This window comes from Podarcis pityusensis (assembly GCF_964106645.2).
Source record: "Podarcis pityusensis genome assembly, chromosome: 1".
Lineage (NCBI taxonomy): Eukaryota > Metazoa > Chordata > Lepidosauria > Squamata > Lacertidae > Podarcis > Podarcis pityusensis.
Window position 1 is genome coordinate 93648115 of NC_138028.1, and position 20741 is coordinate 93668855.

General features: G+C 40.9%; 1 protein-coding gene across 15 annotated transcripts in view; it reads left to right on the top strand.

Annotated features, from left to right (window-relative positions):
• Nucleotides 1–20741, top strand: part of KALRN (kalirin RhoGEF kinase) — a 509101-nt gene that overhangs the window by 202726 nt on the left and 285634 nt on the right. For all 15 annotated transcript variants that reach the window (XM_081004646.1, XM_081004656.1, XM_081004642.1 and 12 more), the window contains 2 exons: nt 3159–3233; nt 10953–11067. In XM_081004646.1, coding sequence (XP_080860772.1) covers nt 3159–3233; nt 10953–11067 — 190 coding nt within the window. The remainder of the gene's footprint in view (nt 1–3158; nt 3234–10952; nt 11068–20741) is intronic.

The window sequence follows — 20741 nt, forward strand, 5'->3', positions numbered from 1 at the left end:
GGGCTACTGAGTTCAAGTGTGTGTGTGTTTCAGGCACCACCCACGTTTAACACCCACGTGTTAAATTCTTGTAGAGAGAGCACAGTTGAGGTAAAAGTTCACCAGTTCAGGAGAAAATACATTTAAAGGCCCATTTAGCTAACAGCTATGATACCAGTTTGGATTGAAAAGGAAGCTTTGGCTTTCTTAGTACAGTGGTACCTCAGGTTACATACGCTTCAGGTTACATACTCTGCTAACCCAGAAATTTTACCTTGGGTTAAGTACTTTGCTTCAGGATGAGAACAGAAATTGTGCTCCAGCAGCGTGGCAGCAGCAGGAGGCCCCATTAGCTAAAGTGGTGCTTCAGGTTAAGAACAGTTTCAGGTTAAGTACGGACCTCCAGAACAAATTAAGTACGTAACCTGAGGTACCACTGTAATGCTGTCTAGGGGAAGTCCTACAGGAGCTTGAGGTACCATCTAGAAGATTTTGGGGTGACTCAAAAGGTACGTTTTTCAGGGGAAGTTGTTAAAAGTCTGCTGGAAATTATCACTTTTGTGTTTGCCACTATCTTCAAAATTGTGAATATTACATATTTTTTTTGTTAATTTAATGGTATTGTGGTTTTATATTGAAATCTCTCCTGAGGTAATATATGACAGCATGCACTCTCTCTCTCTCTCTCTCTCTCTCTCTCTCTCTCTCTCTCACACACACACACACACACACACACACTCCATTTGCAGTTGGCTTTCTGAGAACAAATATTGGAGCCCAAGAAATGTCTAGTTGTCCATTTCTCCTAAAGCAGAGGAGGTTGCTTATTTTTTTAGTATTTGCATGGCAGATTCCTGCCAGAGCCTGGCATTTTTTTCCAAGGGGTTTGGCTTGACAGTTTCTGCTTTTGGCTTTGATAGATAATTGAGCTTCTACCACCTCAGGGGTTAGAATAGATTTGCCAGATTCAATATGGGACTGGGTGCTGTTTACCACAACAGAATTCTAATGGCATACCTATTTTATATATTGTTTTATATAAGTTATACCTGTTTTAAATATTACCTTTTATATAGCAACATCAATACAACTACAAAAAGCCCCATCTAGTAACTCAAGAGCATAAATACCCCTGCAAAATAGGGCTGATCGCACGTTGTACTGCTAATTATGGCAAGCTCACCCAAAGTGTGTTATTTGCACAGGCTTTGCAGAAAACAAATATGTGAAAGTTTGGGGGCAAGTGTGCTTGGGAAAAGTATTTTTATGCTAACTTTCATATTTTCAGTTAAGAAAAACAGAAACGCCCATCACGTTAGTCATGCCTCATTAGAAAGACAAAAGTATACTCCTGGGCTAAAAGACTTTCATTTCAGGTTAGTGGACGGAAGTGGCTTCTAATCATTGGCTTCATCTTCTGTCCTACATCTTTCGGTTTAAAGCTAAGAAAAGTTATATTTCTTTGTCTTATCATAACCTTTGTTGTCTTGACAATGTGGGTGGATTTATTACTGTATAGTTCTTATCATGTGGGAGAGCATGTATTGTTTGCTCTTCTGTGCACCATAGCAACCAAAAATGTGACCTCCTTCAAACTCTCAAGCAACAGCTGAGCAGCTTCCAGTCTGCCAAGGAATGACTCATTCACCTTGGCAGAGAGCAGACATGCTCCTGGTTTTGGAATGGCAGGAAATCTTTACTTCATTGGCCTTCCTAGGGAGGACAAAGTAATGATTTATTAATCCAATTCCTATATGAAGAGGAAGCTCCAAGGCCAAATAAACAAGACACCATACAACACTTTTGTTTGTAAAGAGTGCAGCAAATTATATTTCAGCCAGTGCTTTTTTTTTCTGGGGGGACGCAGGGGTACGCATACCCCTAAACATTTTGTGAATCTACGGTAAGTTTGGCCTCATTGAGGGGCAGTATTTCAATATGAGTAGGAAAACAAGAGTACCCCTTGAATTTTTAAAGAAAAAACAACAACACTGATTTCAGCTATAAGAAATAATAGCCCATTATTGGAACCCTTCTTTGTAGCATTTATGTGGCCATCTACTGTACATGAGTTGCTATGTAACTTCATCAGCTGCACTGAGCACATTCTGAAGCTGGGTGTATTAATGGATATGTGATGGAGAGGCTACCCATTTTCAGAACCATATTCAGATATTCAGCAGTGGGCAGGCATAAAAACCCAGCTGCTTTCTTTGTAAAAAACCACAATAACAGGATGCAGGCAAGACAGACCTTGTCTTCATTGTCTTCCTTAAGTTCAAAGCTGAGATTGCTGCAGGAGGATGTGGATGTTAGAGCAGCAACAGTTTCATGACAGAAAAAAATGGGTAGGTGCAAAGCCCCCCCCCCCATGATATTCTAAAACTGGGATCCCCAATGTGTTGACACAATCCGCACAGTTCAAGCATGTTTACTTGGAAGTAAGTTCCACTGGATTTGAAGAAATTTTAGTTTCAAGTAAATGTATTTTTGATATGACACCTGAGCTCCACCTGTACGAGTAAGTCCTTTCACTTTGCTGAACATGTGGATTAGGCAGTATTTTGCATTTGCACTACATCAGCAAAATACCGGTATGCCTACATGGGGGATGAGGGTTGTCTTTCTGGTGTATATTTCTTACGCAAATATTGGTCACTTGTTATCTGTATAGAGCCATGACATTTTTCATTTTGGCTGCAGCCATACTTAGAATGGAATTAGGTAATGTACTTATAGTTTTGATAATTTATGGCAGCTGTAAAGATTAGGAATTGCCAGTGCTGTTAATTAGTTATATTACTGAATGCTCAGTTTCATATGAGAAATGATTTTATTTTGTTATGACCTGTGGGCTTGTTTTGTTGTTGTTATATCTTTTATATTAGTCACTTACTCATTTCTTGTTCCTGATATTGTCATGACCTGACAACAGTGATAATGAATAGAAGCTTGTGCAGTGCTTTTTGTACGTTTTGACAGATATCATGCTGCCTTCCCTTTTTATTTGGAAGAAAATTAGTGTTGGAGAAAAGAATGTTTTCTGTATTTCCATAGCTTGATCTACAAATTGTAGGCAATCGCTTGTTGATTGGGGCAGTCTGGAACACATTGCAAGCACTGTCAAAGGCAGACTCCTTTCTAATCAAGACATTCCTATTTTCTTCTCGTTTTTGCAGGATCTTTCCGAAATGATGGTTTAAAAGCTGCTGATGTCCTTCCCATACTAAAGGAAAAAGTTGCCTTTGTGTCAGGTGGGTTCATTACTCTTTTCTTTTTGAAGTGTGTGAGCACATTGCACCAGTGAAAATTATATAAGTATAGCAGCAATATATAACAGAATATTACGGAATAGATTATAATCTGTTTGCTAGATTTTAAGCACAACTACTCATAATTCGGTCCAGTTGTATTCTTAGAGACTTGCTTCGTTAGGGAAAGGCCATAACTCAGTGGTGGGGCATAATGTTTTGCATGCAAAAGTTCCCATGTTAAATCCCTGGCATTTTCAAGCAGAACTGGAAAGACTCCAGCTTGAAACTCTGGAGAACCACAGCTAATCAGTGTAGATCATACTGAACTAGTGGTCTGAGTTGGTATAAGGCAACTTCCTAAGTGTGTGTAGGATTGCAACCTCATTCACTTATTGGGTCACTGATTTAAATGCAGTAATTTAAGAAGTCTTGTATTTTTCGCCCTATAGGACGCACCGGCTCATAGGACGCACCTAGTTCTTTTGGGGGGAAATAAAGGAAGAAAATTTTATCCCCCCCCCCCCCCCAGCCACGGATGTCTGCTCGAAGCGCGGGGCACTCTGCTTCGGCGCGCCCCGTGCTCCGTGCAGCAGGCTGCTATCCGCAGCCTAGGGAGCCCTGCGGGAACTCCCGCAGGGCTCCCTAGGCTGCGGATGTCTGTCCGAAGCACGGGGCGCTCTGCTTCGGCGCACCCCGCGCTCCGGGCAAGCAGGCTGCTATCCGCAGCCTAGGGAGCCCTGCGGGAACTCCCGCAGGCTCCCCAGGCTTGCTGATAGCTTCCTGAAGCCTGGAGAGCGAGAGGGGTCGGTGCGCACCGACCCCTCTCGCTCTCCACTCTTCAGCGAAAGCCTGCATTCGCCCCATAGGACGCACACAGATTTCCCCTTCATTTTTGGAGGGGAAAAAGTGCGTCCTATAGGGCGAAAAATACGGTAATTTTTGTTGCTGTCAGTAATTAAAGGTGGTGGTATATGGTTTTACAGAGAGCTGAAACACATTCAGGATATTTTCAAATTTCAAATTTGAGTTCCAGTGCCACGTTAAAACCAAATGTTTGGACAGAATTTGAATGTGAGAATGTTAACTTTCTGAAAACTGCATGATGGCTTGGCATTATATTTATAAGTTATACTTTCCACTTTTGATTAGTGTGTTCTAAAAACAGTTCAGGAGAAAAGGAAAGGCAACTGGCAGGAGGCAGAGTAAAAGTAGAAGACCTTCATGCAAGGACAGGGGATTCAGAACAAGTGATTAGTGATTATTGAACAAAACAAAAAGGTTTTAAAGGGTGACCAGGTGCAAAAGACGCATCCTCCCATTTATACGTGATAGAATTGTGCAGGACCACGTATAATCACAGCACTGGGAAACAAACAAACAAGATTAACAGAAGTTGTCCATCCACCACCTAGACCAGGCTTCCTCAAACTCGGCCCTCCAGATGTTTTGAGACTACAATTCCCATCATCCCTGACCACTGGTCCTGCTAGCTAGGGATCATGGGCGTTGTAGGCCAAAAACATCTGGAGGGCCGAGTTTGAGGAAGCCTGACCTAGACCACAGTCTGCATAATTTGCTGTCATTGCCATCCCCAAGTGCTGTTAATGTTATAGCCATGATCATGGTGAGGATCCCTAGGTGAGGAGAGTTGCAGTAACACAGAAAAAGTCAGTTACAGTATATGAATTGGCTCTTGCCCTTAATTGCTATTAGAAATACTGCACCTTTTGTTTTGAGGTGTGAATGGATTTCCAGTTCAAAAGGTAGATTTCATCATACCTTACATGTCACGAATCGCTTAGTCCGCAAGTAGAAGTCTGACCCAAACCTGCGCAGGTTGCACAGAATGAAAAGATTGCTCACTACTCTTGGTCAATGAATTCCTCTTCAGTTTCTTTAAATAGATGTCAGAGGAAGACACTTGGGACATCTCAGCTTGCTTTGCTGCTTTGTCTCTGCATGGAAAGGCAATCATTTCTGACACAGCTATTTCAATAGCAGCCTTCCCTCTCAATGATCTGCAGACATAATAGGCAGAGCCAAGGCTCACCAGTGGCTTTTGAAAATGTAGGGCAAATCTTTGCAACCTATTGTGACAGTATAAAGAGGGTTATCCTTTAATATGGAGCTCAAGTGCTGTTTGTTTGCTCTGGACTGCATGTCTGTTGAAGAGATTTCACAGAACAGTCTATGGCATACAACTGGTAGGAACTTGGAAGCAAATTCTTTCACAAAGAAAAGTAATTTGGCCCACTTCCACATGTTGGTCCTTACCTTGCAGGATTTCCTCCATCTTTGTGTCCTTCTTTCCTGGTATACCCTTTTCTGTGACCATTGCTCCTTCCCCTATGTGCCCAGCTTGCTTAGAAGACTCCATCCCATCTTCCTTGTTGCTCCGTATATCAAGACACCTTGACATAATCAGAACACTGAAATTTAGTTCCTGAATGATACCTTTGCCTTTGTTTACAATCTATATACCAAACATACTCTTTTTAGAAAGCCTTTGCCTTAACTTCTTAGTTTTCACTCCCAGTGGAAACAAAGCTTAAGTACATGTAGCTACATATTCATCTTCTGGTATCCTTGCTTCTTTCTCCCCTTCCCTTTTGTTGGCTCCCCAACTATCATTTTAAATTGTAAGCTCTTTCAAGCAGGCATCTTACTTTTGACTTACCCATTAAGGTAGGACCAGCCTGGAACATTTTGCTGTTTCAAACAGAGCCCCCAGTCCCACCCTCGCTGTGCCTCACTGTCATCTTCTGCTCCTCCTCCTCTCCCACCCCACTTCTGCTGGCGTACCTGGGTTTCCCAGTAGTGGGGGGACATGACCACAGCAAGGGGGCACAGCCACAGTTGCAGAGGAGCAGGAGCAGCAAGCACTCAGCAGTGACAAGTGCCCCGTGTCCCCTGTCCCCACTGCATTCTACTGCCACCTCCTGTTCCTCCTCCTTTGCAGCCATGCCCACCACGGCCACCAGTACACCAGGATTTCCTGGCTGTGGCGCTGGGGGAGGGTATGGACACAATGGGAGGTGTGTGACCAGAGCAGCAGAGGACCAGAGAAGGAGGTGGGTGCCCATCAGTGTGCAGCAGGCACACTACAATGGTGGTTCTGACCACGGGAGCCTGTGGGTTGATGGCACTATATGTATATTGTTAGTGAGGCCGTGAACAGATTTTTTGAGAGCAAGGATACTTGCTGGAAATCGCTCATGTGAATGTTATGTTCACATAAATTTGGCTGTGTTTGGTGTGTCTGTTATGAGGAATTAACCTTTGGAAAGATCTGGAAAGAATAAATGATGGCTGTTAAAGGGAAATGAACATGAGGAAGGAAATACAGAATGAACTGAGTGTTACAGTCTACACATTAAAAAAAAATCCATGTGAGAAAAATCACATATGAAAAATATGTCATCTTTCCATGCACTCAAAATTAAAATTATTCAGTTGCTAATTAATGACAGCTGCGAACATGCATATAGACACCAGAGGAGGGGAATGTTCCTAGGAGAGTATTGTCTCTGTGTGTGCCCAATTGCAGTCTTCAAAATGTGGTTGGTACTTAGGGCTGGCATAGCAGATTCTATCTAGCATCATAGAAACTCTCAGCCAAATAAGAAATGAAATAATCTCTTTGGGATTTCTTTCTTATTCATCCATATGATGTGGCAGTTCATATAAAAATTAGTAGACTGTGGAGGCGCTGGCTACATTTTATTTTGCATATGTTTTAACAATAACCATAATCTAAACCAGAGAGGTAAGCACAGCTATTACCTGCCACTACGCCTTATGTAGTTTCCAGATGCCATCAAAGACATTCACCTGTTTCCAAGCTGAGGGAAACCTTAAATGCTTCTCCTTAACTAGTTTGATCGGGGTTAATGAGGCCACATATGCTGACCAAGTAAATGCAGCTCCTTTCTCTCGGGGCCAGTAAAACCAGAGAGGGATCAAACTTTCACCCACCTGGATTCTGTTTACTCAGAACCTGCTGAAATCTAGACAAGAATCAAAGCTCATTGAAAATCCCCCTGGAATCTGCAAGGACTTCCAGAGTAGCCCCTAGAGTCTCTCACAAGGCCTGCATATATCATGAAATCCAATCAGCCACCATGCCTTTTTAATTAACTGTTGGGACTTTTATTGAAGCAGAATAAGTTCAACAAGACAAGTTAAATAACAGGGTCAGGGGTGGAATTAATAGAGTCTTAAGAGGAAAAAGTCATAGAGATATTGTGCCCATCAACAACTTTGGAGTCAAGCTTTCAACCTTCCTCCACTGGCCCTGCCCCTGTGCTTATAATAACAGCCTGACCTACAGAAATTAATTGAGCCGGTGAAGTTTTTTCTACCTCAGGAATGAGTTTATGTGTGATCTAAGTGGGTTGTATTGTGGGGTAATAAGTAGTATGTTGAAGCAGGGAGGAATTGATAGCTTCTCTGAATGCTGCCTTGGGCTCCTTGGATGAAGGACAGAATGTGAATGTGGCAAATAAATAAAACAGATATGATGCCTGAAAATGCTGACCTTGGTTCAGAACAGCCCTGTGTTTAACCAGAAGGTGTTTAGAATCACCTGCCAACTTTACCTTTACTTTCACAAGCTATGCTGATCTACAAAAAGTGGACGATACAGTTGGCAAATGTTACTGATTTAAGATCACATCCAATAAATCTGACACTGAATAACATCTGATTAGTAATACAGTGGTACCTCAGGTTAAGAACTTAATTAATTTCGGAGGCCCGTTCTTAACCTGAAACTGTTCTTAACCTGAGGTACCACTTTAGCTAATGGGGCCTCCCGCTTCTGCTGTGCCGCCGCCATGTGATTTCTGTTCTCATCCTGAAGCAAAGTTCTTAATCCGAGGTACTATTTCTGGGTTAGCGGAGTCTGTAACCTGAAGCGTCTGTAACCTGAAGCATCTGTAACCCAAGGTACCACTGTAGTAATAATTTATTATTACAGTCAAAGACCAGTTCAGAAGCACAACTGAGACTGCTTTCAGATTCATAAATTATGCCAGCTTAACTGGAAAATAGTGGGTATAGCTTACTCTGCTTAACTTTTGTACAGTGGTACCTTGGTTGTCAAATGGCTTGGCTCCCGAACAAATCAGCTCCTGAACGCCGCAAACCCGGAAGCCAAATGTTTACAAACCCGGAAACCGAACATCGGATGCGGCTTCCGCAGCTTCTGATTGAGTGCAGGAAGCTCCTGCAGCCAATTGGAAGCTGTGCCTTGGTTTTCGAACTGTTTCAGGAGTCGAATGGACTCCCAGAATAGATTAAATTCAACAACCAAGGTACCACTGTATACTCCACCCATCTGAATGGGTTACCTCAGCCACTCTGGGCAGCTCCCAACAGATTAGAAAAAGTGTGATACACCAGACATTAAAGGCTTCCCAATACAGGGCTGCTTTCAGATATCTTCTAAAATCTTCTAAAACATTCCCTTGACATCTGACAGGAGGGAGTTCCACAGGGCGGGTGTGACTACCAATAAGGCCCTCTGGCTGGTTCTCTGTAACTTTGCTTCTTACAATGAGGAAACTGCCAGAAGGCCCTTGGAACTGGACCTCAGTGTCTAGGATGAACAATGGGAGTGGAGATGCTCCTTCAGGTATGCAGGGCCTAAGTTGTTTAGGGCTTTAAATGTCAGCACCAACACTTTGAATTGTGCTTGGAAACGTACAGGGATCCAATCTAGATCTTTTAGGACTGGTATTATATGATCCCAGCAGGCACTCCCAGTCCCCCGTCTGGCAGCCACATTCTGGGAAGGGGAATACCATGTTAAGCTCCTTGAGGGGAAACATAGGACATATATAATAGAATCATAGAACTGTAGAGTTGGAAGGGGCCCCTAGGGTCAAATAGTCCAACCCTCTACAGTGCAACCCTCTCAATGTCAACTAAAGCATCTATGACAGATGGCCATCCAACCTCTGTTTAAAAACCTACATAGAAGGAGAGGTCATCACCTTCTAAGGAAGTCTGTTCCACTGTCAAGCAGCTCTCACTGTCAGAAAGTTCTTCCTGATATTTAGTCGGAATCTCCTTTCTTGTAACTTGAAGCCATTGGTTCTAGTCCTACCCTCCAGATCAGGAGAAAACAAGCTTCCTCCATCTTCCATGTGACATCCCTTCAGATATTTGAAGATGCCTATCATATCTTCCCTCAGTCTCCTCTTTTACAGGCTAAACATACCCAGCTCCTTCAACTGTTCCCCATAAGCCTTGGTTTCCAGACCCCTGATCAACTTGGTCGTCGTCCTCTACACACATTCCAGTTTGTTAATATCCTTCCTAAATTGTGGCACCCATAAATGGACAAAGTATTCAAGGTGTGGTCTGACCAAGGCAGAATAGAGTAGCATATATGTATTTTTATACACACTTCCACCTAATATATGCGTTTATACCATCAGAAACTATGAGTTACTGATACTGTATGTATCAAAACCAAAAAGTGGGAAGGGCAAGCAACCAGTTCCCTAATCTAGAAGGAGCTTGCAGTAGTAACCTGTGTGTTGGCGTGGAACCTTAGAGCCTCCCCCCTGACACCGGCAGCACTACAGCTTAGCTGGATGGGGTAGGGCAACTGTGAGGTTGGGGCTGTGTTAGTGCACTAGTGTAGCCAATCTGGTGCTTCTGCCAGTGCGCCCTCATAACCCCAAATTGACTGGCCTAAGCTGTGATGAGTAATAACCCTCAAACACATCCAAAACCTGCTTCTACAGATCCATCTCTTATTATCCAGGATAGATGGAACTACAGATTATATGTTAAGGTTTCCATGGAAATCAGCAAGAGAAAGGTTGATTCAGTTCCCATTAAAAGGGTGCAAATTGCTATGGATTAAGCATAAATTATCTCAGAACAATTGTGCTCACCTGGCATGGTTAGGTCTGTTGCTAAGGCCAAGCAACAAGTGTGAGTGTATCCTATAATTCAACTTAAAATCAATGCCTGCTCATTATGGAAATTTTTGGAACAGCTTTTGTGTGTGTGTTTTTCCTCATAAAGGCAAGGAGCTTTAAAACTATGAGCCTGCTTCAAAAATCACAGAAAAACAAATATTCCCTGTTGGTGGGGAACTTCCTAAATAACATATTTTAAAGGTTGTGTGAAGAGGCATAGGACTCAACCTTGTAAAATGTCACAGCACACATCAAAATCATTCCCCCATTAAAAAAATTGGGAAAACAACAGCATATTTCTGGAGTTTGCACAACTGTTCCCTTCTTTTTTTAAAAAAAAAAAACCTATGTTGAGGAAAGCAGAACAATCGCTGGCTAAATGTGTCAAGATAAAAACTGGATAACATCCTCATTTGGTCTTCCTGTAAAATATGAGTGAATGACGCATGACAATTCCCCCAATTAATGCCTTTTCTGCCAGTATTGTAGCTTCTCTAGAATCTTTGGGATGTGTGATTAATGCAAGCCCAGTGAAGCTGTGTATACCCTTGAACTGTGGGCACAAATTCATAGATTTGTAGAGCATAAGGCAACAAGCATAAGGCAACTCCCACATTGTAACCCATTTTATGTATGATCACCAGCATGTCCACTGAAGTAGTATGGAGTGAGCAGAAACATTGATGATGAAACTGCTTCTCAGTCATTTGAGTCTGTCAGCTTGGCTCATATAATGTAATGTGCTTCCTGGTTAATTTTCTAACAACCCGTTATTTTCCTGCAGGTGGCCGTGATAAACGGGGAGGTCCCATCCTGACATTTCCAGCACGCAGCAATCACGACAGAATAAGGCAGGAAGACCTTCGGAAACTTGTGACTTACTTGGCTAGCGTGCCAAGGTAAAAGTTCAAAAGAAATGCATTGGTGGGGAGGATATGTTCTTGGCAAGCTGCTCACTTCCAAGTATTGGCCTTTGGTACATTTTTGTATGCCCTGCCAGGGAAAACAGCAGCTCTGCCTTTCATGTGCACTCTAATCATATCTTAGGCAGCCAAATAAGGCCAAACACACACACACACACACACACACACACTCATGACACCATATGAGAACAGAGCAGAAACTGACTGAAAGGCTAGAGGTTTAGGTTTGGTTGTGTGTCATGTATGAAAACAGCACAATTCATTTACAGATTATTTCATTCTGTGCGTGCAAAATTGAAAAAGCAGAGGGGGAGGTTTCTTTTGGGCATTTTCACAAATGTTCAATGTGGTTTTTGCACTTACATCCATAACACAGATATAAGCTCTAGAATGGCTAGAATGAATGTTCATTTTGTTTAAAATGGATACCCCTCCATATTATAACTTGCATTTAGCAATGGGCACAGGTGACTGCTGGCCATGGGTCTTGGGACAGAACTTTGGGGCTGCTTTCCAGGGGTGGGATGTATGCTGCTGCCTACAATAACATACAAGATGATCTGAGAACTTTTTCCCATCTCTGTCACTCTTTGTACTTTGACTTTATAATCATACCTCAGGGCCTACTGGTGTACTCAAAATCAGTCTGGTCGCCTGTGTGCTTTCAGAATGGTCACAGAAGTGACCCAAGTAAACACAGAGCACCATCATTATTCCCCTCAGAACATCATCCTTCCTTCTCTCCATCATCAGTTCCCATTTCCCCAAGTTAAAGACCACCCTATTTTCCGCAGTAATCACTACTACCAATCTCAACTGACTTTTCAGTCCCTTTCGGTCATAGCCCATGATGTTCCCTTCTAAATCCATCAGGAAACTTTCCCCCCAGGTTCTAATTTTTCAGGTCAAAGTTTTTTTCACCTCAGTATTTTCCTATTCCGTTTTCAGCCCCTCTGTCATACCGTTAAATATCTTGTACTATATCTCTATTATCCCCTTCAGAACACACAGTCTCTCTCTTCTCTTGTCCCTATATTCCCACAGCCTCCCCATATTTCCCTAAGCAATTTTTCCCCTTGAAACACTTCTAAAACCTCCCACCCATTGATTCTAAGGTTATAGCAATTTAAAAATACAGTACTACCAATAGTTTAAAACAAATTACAATCACAGGAATAGGGTGGGCCATAGAATATATATTGCAGGTGTCAAAGGCCAGAGGTATGTCTTTTTCCTATTCTAGTTATCCAATAATTATAGTGAATTTCTTCTGAGCAGCAAATAAAATTTGAATTATTTAAAATTACACTTCAGATTGCTTGCTGTGATGGTAATAAGTGTATCAATTAAAGTAGCTATGTAATCCTGACAGCCAGGATCTAAGAACCTCTGTCCCTCATATGCTGTGTTCTTTCTGCTCTCTCTAAATGCTTTGGCTGACATGCAAAGGTTCTTACTGTGTTCTCACTTACCATCTGTGGATCAGATGGTAAAGTGCGCAAATGTTGTGGGCTCCTAGATGGAAGCTTGCAGCTGATTTGTTTCTCCCTAGTCTTTTTTACTCCTACACTGTGCTGAGCTATGCCAACACCCTCTCCACTCCATCTCCAAAAAATGAGTTCTTTCTACCTACTAGATTTTCTGTGGTATGGGGAAAACTTGATTAAATGAAGAAAAGGTACAGGCTGCCAAATTCACGATAAACTGCTATGTGGAGGCATCTCTAGACTCAAAGATTGATTTAGCTGTGTGTTAGCATAGCAAAGGAGTCACACTTCCATAGTTACCTGGTGATGTGGGAAGAGCTTAAAGCTGAATAAGAATAAAACCTAAATCAGACTAGCAGAGCAGATATTTGGAGGCTGAGAGATCTAGCAGCTAGGTTATACACACCGCAATAAACCTTCAGATTTAATTTCCTGAGGAAACTTTTGCTTTCAGTCTGCTTGGAATGGCTTTTGTCATTGCTTGATTACTTTTATTTTCACACTCTTTAATAAACCCCAACACTAGCTTTCACCATCCAGTGTTATTTGTGACCATATTTTGTGAATGTGCCTTAGGATAAGAGGGCAGTAGGTCAAATGTCCATGAATAAATGTCAACTAGTCATCCATCTCATGCTGGATAACGTGGCAGTGAAGCTGCCCCTTTCGATGTTATCCTGTTTTGTGTGTACTGCAGGCTTAGAAATCTGATGCTTAATACTTTCCTACATAGATCACTGTCACAAGCACTTGCCCCACACCTAACCATTTAGCACACTTTTTCTTTTTAAAATTTTCCCCCTTGGGTTCTAGTGGAAATAGATTATATCTATGTTGTATTTTCACACATACACTTTATTCCTCAGGTACATCAATTGGAGATGCTTGCTGTGACATTTCTTTGCTTAGCATAAGATGTTAAATAGTTTGGGTATATATATTCCAGCTCAACTAAAGCACTTTTAAACCCTGTCGCTTGTTCAACCCAATGGGATGTTATACTGTTGTACTTTAAGATCGCAGCCGGTTAATAGACTGTGCCCCATTTTATGACTGCATGACTTGTTGCGGGTACATTTCCTTTTAAAAAACACAGAAAGAGAAGATCAGTGACCCAATGCCTCCAGTAGCTGCCTAGTTCTACATTTGCCATTTCTTTGATCTTACAACCCTTATTTTCCTCTATGGTAGCATTATGATAGCCTCGTTATGTCCATTGACAGATGTTCCTCTCCTTCCATCCTATAATCAGACCACTCTCTGGCTTTTTAAGGAGTTTTATTCCAGTCTGCCTTGGGGCAGAAGGGAGAGAGAGGGTAATGGTGGACAAGAATACCAAGACCGTTTTTTTAAAGTGTGTGTCTGCAGTACCTTGCTGACATTCTTAGCTATTAGACTATAATGATTAGAATATATAGACCACCACCCCCTTGTTTATATGCACTCCTGGTGTTTCTTTTGTCTGGTTTTCTTTGTTCTTGTGTTGGACACTAGAGTTTGGTTTATGATATTTATGTGTTGGAGAGGAATGATTCCATGAACCTTTTTTTTTTTTGTAACATTTGGTTTTTCTTTGCTTGCATACAATACAAGTCTCATCTGTGGACTTTGTTCAGTTCAGTGTGTGTGTGTGTGTGTGTGTGTGTGTAAGGTGATTAACTGATTGTCCTTAAGGAAGTTACTGTATTGCTAGTATTGCAGATGTATATAAATTACAGTGCAACTCAGTGGGGTAGCTAAGATTTGGTGTTATTACATTAGGAATTTGTGTTTTGAGCTGGTAAGGAAAATATCCATCTAGTAGAGTCTTTCTAGGCAGTACCACTAATCTATCCATTCTAATTAGTCAGCTTCCAATAGTACCATGCACACTTGATGCTGCTGTTTGCTTATGTCTATATTATAATAAAATTATAGCTAGATCTAGCTGTTGTTACATATGAACATAAATACTTTATACTGTATATATATATTTATACTGTAAGGGACGTGGGTGGCGCTGTGGGTTAAACCACAGAGCCTAGGACTTGCCGATCAGAAGGTCGACGGTTCGAATCTCCGAGATGGGATGGGGTGAGCTCCCGTTGCTCGGTCCCTGCTCCTGCCAACCTAGCAGCTCGAAAGCACATCAAACTGCAAGTAGATAAATAGGTACCGCTCCGGCGGGAAGGTAAACGGCATTTCTGTGTGCTGCTCTGGTTCGCCAGAAGCGGCTTAGTCATGCTGGCCACATGACCCAGAAGCTGTACGCCGGCTCCCTCGGCCAATAAAGCAAAATGAGGGCCGCAACCCCAGTGGGTCACGACTGGACCTAATGGTCAGGGGTCCCTTTACCTTTACCTTACTTTATACTGTATCAGGCCATTTGTCCATCAACCTCGGTGTTGTCTATTCTGACTGATAGTGACTTTTCAAGGTCTCAAGCTGAGGTCTTTCTGAGCCCTGCAATTTGAGTTTTGTTAGGTTGGGACTTTTAGATGTTGTTGGACTCCAGTTCCTTTCAGGCCCTGCTGGCATAGCCAATAGTCTTTATGACTGGAGTTGTAGTCCAGCAACATCTAAAGGACACCAGTTTATGTATCACTGCTTTTGCAGGAAGCATTGAGAATTGAACCTCAGACTTGTGCATGTAAAACATGTGCTCTACCACTGAACTTTGAGCTCACCCATGAAACAATATATGAGCATGGTAAATTAGTGGTAACATAGCTACATATGGCATAATCTTGCATGGCCAAGACAGACACCTGATTGCTAAGCTATGCATCCAGATGGATTTTTAGTCCATGAGGAGAAGTCCACCTGATCATCAGTGTTTGCAGAAAGCTCTGTGCTGCACTTTGAAGACCTAGCAATCTGTTGATCATCAGGGCTTGCAAATAGTCACATAATGCACTATGCACAGGGCTTTTCAGGGGCCATTGATCATATGATGTACAGTGTCTGCACACTGCTTTTGGTCCCAGCTGTGTCTTTGCCTGCCCAGCACCTGACTTCATATATGACATAAGGTATATAGGGCAAGTGGGAATGGCTTGGCTAAAATGGAATTCTTGGTCAAATGGAGAGGACTGGCACATCTGTTTAGACCTGTGAACCAGTAGTTGGAATATTAGGGAAACTACCTATTTAGGATTGGGTTATTTTAGTTTAAACAGCACTAGCAGGGAAAAAGACAAAGTTCACTTTCAGCAAAAAGCCCTATAATTTATCATATTGACCTTACTTTAACAATCTCCTCTTTCTTCTTTCTGTCTGAAGCAACAAAGTGAGGCAGATTATTATCCTCATTGATGCTGTCTAGCAATTGACCCCAGATACCTCTCTTAATGGAAATGGCACAAGTAGTACATTTCTGCGGACAGTGTAACAGTATGAAATCAATGCAGGAATATGGTGATAAATGAGGAGGAGCAAGGAATTCTAAAACACAGTTGGCAATATTTTATTTATTCACAGCTATGGATTAAATATATGTGCAGAAGATACAAGTTTTATTAGACCAACCAGGCAATATATCACTAGATTTTGCAATCAGAAATGTAATTCTTCTAAAGAAGGATCAAAGAGAAAACTGCCTATATGCTCCCAACATTTTGTTGAACAGGCCCTCAGAATGATATTGTTTAACTACCTGTATTTCATTACAAATGTCTATCAGTAAAGCATCACTCAGACTCTGCTTAATCCAGGGAAACTCCTAATACTCATTAGTTCTTTTCTGCCACTTCCACTGGCTTACAACAAAAATCTATGTCACGTACCCAGAAATGATGATGATTTCTTAGATTTATCAGCTGTCCTTCACCATAAGGTCCTAGCATGTCTACAACAATATCTAATCAGTATAAGCAAGTTGTGTTTCTCACAGTACCCCAGAGTGACGCTATGATGGGGGAATTATGGAATATTAGAATACCGGTAGTTACCCACCAATTTTAGTGTTGGGTAAACTCACAGTGTGAACCCAGGATACTGGAAGGGGGGCATACCTGAATGCTGAAACCCCATCAACAGCTCTACTGTGCCAGGTGCTGATGTTAGATCTGATTAAAAATATACTTCAAATTATAAGAGGAATGATCAGAGGAATGTTGGCAGCTCTCCATCTCTCTGCATATGACATAAATTATCTCTAGTCGCTGTGCATGTATTGAGGTTCAGTTACACCATACTATTTTGCCTAGAGTTCCATATAACTTTGGTGGGAATTCTTAGGCTTCTCCTTTTCCTCTTCCTTTGACAGCCATAAAATGAAGCTTCCCACTATGTCAGACTACCAACACCTCTCCTCTTTAGCTGCTAAGAGATTTTTGAGTAGCCGAGTGGATACATGGCCTCATTTCCCAAGTATCATTCTGGTATGTCATATGCAGACATCTGCAAAGGAAGGAAGGAAGGAAGGAAGGGAAAAGATTTTCATTCTAGGCCTATGCAATCTCTTAATTTCCATTATATGTATCTTGTTTCCATATGGCAAAGGTAATATTCTGTCTCAACCCCGATTTATCTTTCTGCTGAATACATCAGCCTGTCTGAGAGCCAAGATTCTCAACTTTTCTGTGATGGAAACACATGATACCTCTGAGGTCTAATGTTTTATATATGTCTACATTTACTTGTCCTCAGAAAACATCCTCAAATATTTCACCAGCTCTGGGGAGCATCCAAGACTCAGAAAGCAATGACAGAAGGTATTCTAGACAGACTGAGAAGTTGGAGGTTCTTTTCTGAGACAATTTAAAGGTATCAGAGCCCATTAAAATAATCAAGTTTCTGGGTTAGGGACGGATTATTGACTTGGCAAAATTTACTAATATAAAGTGCTGCCCTGGCTTAATTTCAAGCAGTTTCTTGGTGAGCTCAAAGTATATTGTGTATTAGCAGGTCATACTAGAAGTAGTGTGCAATTCTTTTTGTTGATTGATAAGGATTAAATGTTGGAGCTCTTATTTTCTGTTACATGATCCTAAAATAAAGGAAGCTTTTTTAGAGCCTGGGTGGGGAGGGAGAGACTATAATAGTATTATGTATATAAAAATAACCATATGTTTTTAAAATAACACAAGGGATTTCATACTAATTTGGGTAACTAGATATCTGGCATCCTTTGTCAGGTCATGATTTGGCAATGCACATGCATCAAAAGGACCCATTAATAAGTGAGTTGAAACTGGTAAAGTTAATGGATCTTTGGTGCTTTCTTTAATGGTGTCATCTGATTTTTCTCCCCACATGAAAAGTATCAAGCATTTTCCATTTACAGAAGGTTTTCTGGTGGCTTAGAATAGTTTGAAGAACTAGTAATGCTTTAAAAGCATTTTTATTTTGTTGGTGTTATTTGTAGTGTTGGCTAGAACAGGTATTGGAAGGGAAATAAATTTATTCAATATCATGGTTCATATGGGAGTTTCAATCTGAAATGGTTTGCTGAGTACTCTGCAGAGCAGGAATCTTTGAATTTTAGCATGTATGTAGCAGGCATTTGAAGACAATAGTGAAAAATGCTGCTGCCAGATGAGGTGCCAGTCTTCTGCATGCTGACAATGCGGCCACCAACCAGGGCAGGGTGGTGGTGACCACAACATGCTTTCTCTGCTGGCACCACTGCTTTAGTGACAGTGGCACTCACTGCCCTCCTTTGGATTTCCAGACATTCTTCAGTGATGCACAGGTGACAGCACTTCTGAATGAAAGCTAACCTTAGCTCCAATCCATATTTGCTGCCCAGCATCTTAAGTTACCCAAAGTTCAATACCCCAGATCATAGACCCATAAAATGAATGAATCAGTAGATACATGAAATCAATAAATTTCATTGATAGTATTGTTATTATTCAAACACACACACACATACATTTAACCTACTATATTTAGTATAAGTGCATTCCAGATATCATTATACTTGTCCATGCAAATCTATGTCTGTAAGCAATCTGTTCATAAGTTGCATAAGTTGCAAGTGTAGTCATACCTTCAATCCATTGATTAGATGGAGCTGAACACTTATTTTTCCAGTGCCTTATTATTAGTCTCTTGGCCACAGTAGGAGCATGAAGAATCCATTTACATTGTCCAGTTGTCAAATTCCATATACTGTAGTAGGAATGTAGTTCACAAGAATTTCCTCAGAAAATTGTAATTTCCCCCCTCACAGTAATATTTACATAATCCACTACTTTCTCTCAAAATTTAGTAAGGACATTGCAAAAGAGCTCAGTTTACAATACTTCTAACTTCACTTCATCCGTAGCCTTACCAGTTGAGAGTTTGCTTTTTTTCCAGTTATTAGTTTTGCTCCTGGGTGTCTAGCTTGGCCTGTGCCACCATCTTTTCCTGCAATACTGTGAAGTCTTGTTCAATGCCTGAATTGTCTTGTAGGCAAATGGCATTTTATTTAGGTTAGGAAGAACCTGAAAGTGGTGGTTGTTTGGGACCATAAAAAGCTGCAATTGACACTAGGATTCTAAACCTGTTTACTTAAAAGTAGCACTGAGATTTCAATGAAGCGTAATTGCAAATAATTTGCATCTTATAAATGTTTTCAATAGTACTAAGATTATTTGAAAGTTTGGAATCAAGAATACTAGGGAGTAAAAAGGATGGGATCTAGCTTATCTTTTGGTCATTTTCTATTAAACCTTCAGGGTGTCTTTATGTTACTCCAGTATAATTTTAATCTAATAATTGGGGAGAAATATATTAGTTATTTCAGAAGCCATGTGTTATCTTTACATCAATATTTCCTAAATATTGGGGGGGGGGGTGAATTAAGCATTAAACAGGAATAATTTCTGTTTTGGTCTCAAATGAATGGGGTATTGGCTTCTTGGAATGCCTTTCCCTGATTTCAAGAACCTGACTCCTTTTAATCAAGTAGCAGTTTGTTTATCTCTTCTTTTGTTAGAGAATTCAGAGACTGGTTTTCTTCTTCCTTATTTTCAGAATTCTTCTCTGAAATGAAGAGCACAATCCATTAAATGTTGCCCTGACACAAACTCTATTTAAAAGTCTTTGTGGGAAGAGAATAGCACTTGGTGGGTTGTAATAGTTACATGAATCAGCACATGGTCAAAATTTGGGCCTAGTTATCTGAAAATAGTCAAATGATTATTTATCTTTTAAAGTATTTTTATAAAGTATTTTCTGCCAAAAAATGCATTTGTGAAGACCCTGATAAGAATATCTGGCAGAAAATAATGTCAGTCTGACCCTTTCCAATCGTTTATTGGCTAAGGAATAAGTCACTGCAGGCCTCAGGCATATGTGTTCCATTGTGTTCCCTTACTGTTCCATTGCATGCAAAGGAGTTTGCAATCTTCTGCTTTTGCTTTAAGGACAAATCACAGTTCTGTTATATGTCCGAACTATTGCTTGTTATAACCAAAGTTAGTTTGAACAAACCATATCCTGGTGGTATTCATGGGATGATGATCAGTATACTTATTTTAATTCATCTTAAACAAATTTATATTTTGCAACTTTAGGAGTCTGAGGTCAAATTCCCTTGGCAGGTGGTGGACTTGCCTTCATGGGAGTTTTTTAATAAGAGGTTGGCTGACCACCTATCATGAATGTTTTAGCTGAGATTCCTGCATTGCAGGGGTTTGGGCTAGATGGTCCTCGGAATCTCTTCCAGCTCTACAGTTCTGTGATTCTATAAACTAATCCAAAATAAATTAAAAATATTGAGGGGGGGGGATAGAAGCCCTTTAAAGTGAAGAATGTCTAATGTTTTTGAATTGTCACTGTTTTTCTTTGGCTGGTTACAGACACTCAGCAAGATAAATTTGCATTATATTATATTGCAATGGATAGCTTTACAAGCAAATGAACTAGAAATCTAATTTAAAAATGGCAAGCTTTGATTCTGGAAAAAGCAGCAAAATCCTCCAAGTCAGTTCAGCCCTTTGGCCCAATTTACAAATACTCACAAAGTTCTGCATTTAGGGGGAAAGAATGGATGCATTTGCTCAGTTGTGAGCAGTATGAAACAGAACGTGGCACTATTCAACAAGCATATGCATAGAACTGTAAAGATTCCTTGTATAAAATCAGTACATATGTAGAACAGAGTCTGAAAACTCTAGCATTGGAAATGGGAATGTGGTTTGATTTTTGAAATCACATTTATAAGGTTTTATGAGCTGACCACACTGTGCT